Source organism: Zerene cesonia, chromosome 7, assembly GCF_012273895.1.
Source record: "Zerene cesonia ecotype Mississippi chromosome 7, Zerene_cesonia_1.1, whole genome shotgun sequence".
Classification (NCBI taxonomy): Eukaryota; Metazoa; Arthropoda; class Insecta; order Lepidoptera; family Pieridae; genus Zerene; species Zerene cesonia.
This window is the reverse complement of record NC_052108.1, coordinates 4,139,570-4,142,902: the sequence shown is the minus strand read 5'-3', so window position 1 is coordinate 4,142,902 and position 3,333 is coordinate 4,139,570. Positions and strand designations below refer to the sequence as shown.

Sequence of the window (3,333 nt, the reverse complement as noted above, 5' to 3'; positions counted from 1 at the left end):
AAAAATATAAATCATGGTCTATGTTGATCGGTAAAGATACAGGTTTTTAAGGGTGATATTTTTTAAGCCTGAGGTATCACCTACAAAAAAAATATAATTTTTTGATGCACGTGTTCGCATTGGGATTGGCGTGATTGCCATCAGTATTTATTTCCTGTCACCATATAAAATTTTGACAAAATTTGCCCAGTAGTTTTGACGAGGTTGACCCATGTACAACAATCAATAAATCAATATTTTAAAGGACCCAAAGAGCTATAATACTTTTTATGTTATATTTGTAGCTAAGTATTGTAGCATTGGGTAAAACGTACATAATCAATGACTTTAAAAAAATACGTTGAACTGCATTGTTTGATTACATAATAGGTATTTACAGCTGTATGACTAAGACAAAATTACGAATTTTTCCACTAAACTACGAAACCGCCTTAAACGTACGTACTATCGTTAACAAAATGCTCGCCATAAAAAAAGGTAAGATCTATAAACTAAAAATTTTGGCATATTGATTTTTTTCCGCACTTCTGTAACCAAAAGCCGTCAGTGCGGCTACTCACATAAGTTTTCTTAATTCAAAGATAATATGGATAAAATCTGCGGCAGTTATCGCAGTGCGCACCTATGTTGATCATTTTCATTCCTGATCTTAACCGTATTCCTATTCTGTGTAAGTATTGTGTGTCAGGCGTCAGCTAGTGTCAATGTCAAGTGTCAAGTGCCATTTGGGCGAACTCGAATTAAATTTTAATTGGCGATGTTAAATGTATTTAATTAAGGAATTGTTGGAGAAATTACATTAGCTTTTTTAATTGCTTGTTTCATCTACTATTTTTTATCTAAAATGATAGTGGTTTTATGTGATACAATTGAATAAAAATCTGCATAACAAAAGACACGTATAGATGCAATTCTGGTTTATTAAAATGAATACAAAATTGTTTCTTTTGATTTTTTGTTTAGGTAATAAATTAAATATATTGCTATAATTTATTATTATTACTTATATTACATTTATTGGAACATTTGTTAATGTTTCAGCAATAAATGGAGCGGTATCTTCGAAAGTATTAGAATTAAGTGATAAATTTATTGATATAAGCAAAGATGGAATGTGGTTTGTAAAATTTTATGCACCATGGTGTGCATATTGCAGTAGGCTGGAGCCAGTTTGGGCACATGTAGCCCAGGGCTTGTACAATTCTCCAATAAAAGTGGCCAAAGTAGATTGTACACGTTTTCCTGCTGTTGCTAGTCACTTTCAAGTCCGTGCCTATCCTACAATCATGTTGTAAGTAAACAAAATATCTTTAAGAGTTGTTATATGAGTTGTTTTAATCATAATTAAATTGTTAATCCATAAACTGAATTTTTATCTTATAAGCATAAAGGGTTCATTCATGCATACATATAATGGTGAAAGAATAAAAGAAGATATGGTAAATTATGCTTTGAGAATGGCACAACCTCCAGTACAGAAGGTTTCTTATGTAGATAGCATTGGCAACTTAAAAGATATGCATGAGATATTCTTTGGCTACATAGGCGAACACCAAGGTACTTTGTGGGTATGTAAAACTTTTTGCTAATTATTGATTATACAATGTATATATGTTACAGTTAAAACATATTTTCTGTTACAACACATTTTCCCTAGTTAAAACTAGTTTTATCTAAATACTTTTCTTACTAGTTCTAACTGCAATGTGTTGTAATCAAATAACTGGGTTTTAACTGTAGCACATACAAATATATTTTTTCTATATATTGTTTGATGTCTTCAAAACACTATGTATATTTCAGGAGATTTTTAAAGTCCAAGCAGTAAAATATCAGCCTCATAATTGGTTTTATTCTATGTCATATGAGGTGGTGAAAAAAGACCTAAAGCCACCTAATGATACGAGTGTATTTGTTTATAAAGAGGATGACTTTTATTATTTTGAAAGTAAGTACAAAATAAATGATGATTTCATAATAATTTGCTTTAGACATAAGCTTAATTTATTTGTTTTAATGTTATGTTTAAGCGTCACCACAGCTGATTGAAGACAAGGAAGCCTTAAATGCCTCATTAGATAAATGGGTTCACTCTGAGAGATTTGGTTTCTTCCCTAAAATAACAAGATCTAATTTCAATGAATTGTTGGATATCGAAAAATTCCTTGTTATAACGGTTGTTTCTGAAAATAAACTAAATGAAATAACACAAACTGAAAAAGATTTTAAGGACATGGTAGAAGGAATTATTAGGTAATGTGGTCCATTGCTTTTTTTCGTAGTTTTATTGATTTTAACCTGAAGAGTTGTTCACACAAAAGAGTAGGCACTCTTACTCTTACTTACTCTTACATGCGTAAAAAGGAGAATAAATAAAGTTTTTTTTTATTTTAGAAAAAGGAAGCATGAACTTCATCACAAATTCCAATTTGGATGGATGGGAAACCCTGAACTAGCAAATTCAATTGTAATGTATGATTTGACAGTACCACACATAATTGTATTAAACTCTACAACCCATCATCACCATTTACCTGATGATGATCCAGTTTTAATGACGCCAGAAGCTGTGTCAATGTTTCTTGATGAAATACATAATCAAGTTGCACCTGTAAGTTTTTAAAACCAAATGATTAATAATAATTATGTTGTACTAACTTCACTTACAACATTACACTTATTTAACTATAATTTAATTATCAAATTATATTTATATTTACTGTATTCTTCTTTACCCAAGTTAGTATTAATTTAAATTGATAAGAGATTACTTAATCATTATAAAATTATATTATTTAACAGAAGTATGGAGGAAAGAGTTTTCTAGTGCGTCTATATAGAGGATTTTATGAAGCTAGAGCGACTGTGTCAAGCATGTGGAGGGGAAACCCAATACTGACTGCTCTTGTGTTTGGACTACCTCTTGGATTCCTGTCATTGCTCTGCTATTCTATATGTTGTGCTGATATACTGGATGCTGATGAAGAAGAAAGTCCAGGTATAAACATAGTAAAATATTGTAAAAATTTCCTCTTTTATTTTAATTTTAAACCTAGAATTGTGGTATGAAATCCTATTACACTTACAAATCTTATAAAACTCATTTTATAAATATATATTTTTGTTTCAGAATCACATGAGAAGAAGGACTAGAGTATGAACTAATTAAAAAGTCATTAAATTATTATAAAGCTAGTGAAATGGAATACCAATGTAAAACATGATTTATAAATTTTTGTTTTGTGTCATCATTCTTAAAATAATAATAATAATAATAATAAGCCCGCAGGGCACCTTGTGGCGAGGTGTCGGGGAGTAGCGACCCCGCGGACC

General features: G+C 30.5%; 1 protein-coding gene across 1 annotated transcript; it reads left to right on the top strand.

The window, feature by feature from the left end:
• The first annotated feature begins 708 nt into the window (after window positions 1-708).
• On the top strand, window positions 709-3,275 carry LOC119840756 (protein disulfide-isomerase TMX3). The gene is made up of 8 exons (XM_038367489.1): window positions 709-963; window positions 1,042-1,291; window positions 1,385-1,568; window positions 1,804-1,948; window positions 2,031-2,253; window positions 2,395-2,611; window positions 2,803-2,998; window positions 3,131-3,275. The coding sequence occupies exons 1-8, from the start codon at window positions 906-908 to the stop codon at window positions 3,151-3,153; spliced, it is 1,296 nt and encodes a 431-aa protein (XP_038223417.1). The 5' UTR covers window positions 709-905; the 3' UTR covers window positions 3,154-3,275.
• The last annotated feature ends 58 nt before the right edge of the window (window positions 3,276-3,333 follow it).

Coding starts and splice junctions, on each gene's coding strand:
- LOC119840756 (XM_038367489.1), top strand. CDS start 906: ATGCAATTCTGGTTTATTAAAATGAATACAAAATTGTTTCTTTTGATT. Junction 2,254..2,394: donor ATGGTAGAAGGAATTATTAG/GTAATGTGGTCC, acceptor TTTTTATTTTAG/AAAAAGGAAGCATGAACTTC. Junction 2,999..3,130: donor TGATGAAGAAGAAAGTCCAG/GTATAAACATAG, acceptor TTTTTGTTTCAG/AATCACATGAGAAGAAGGAC.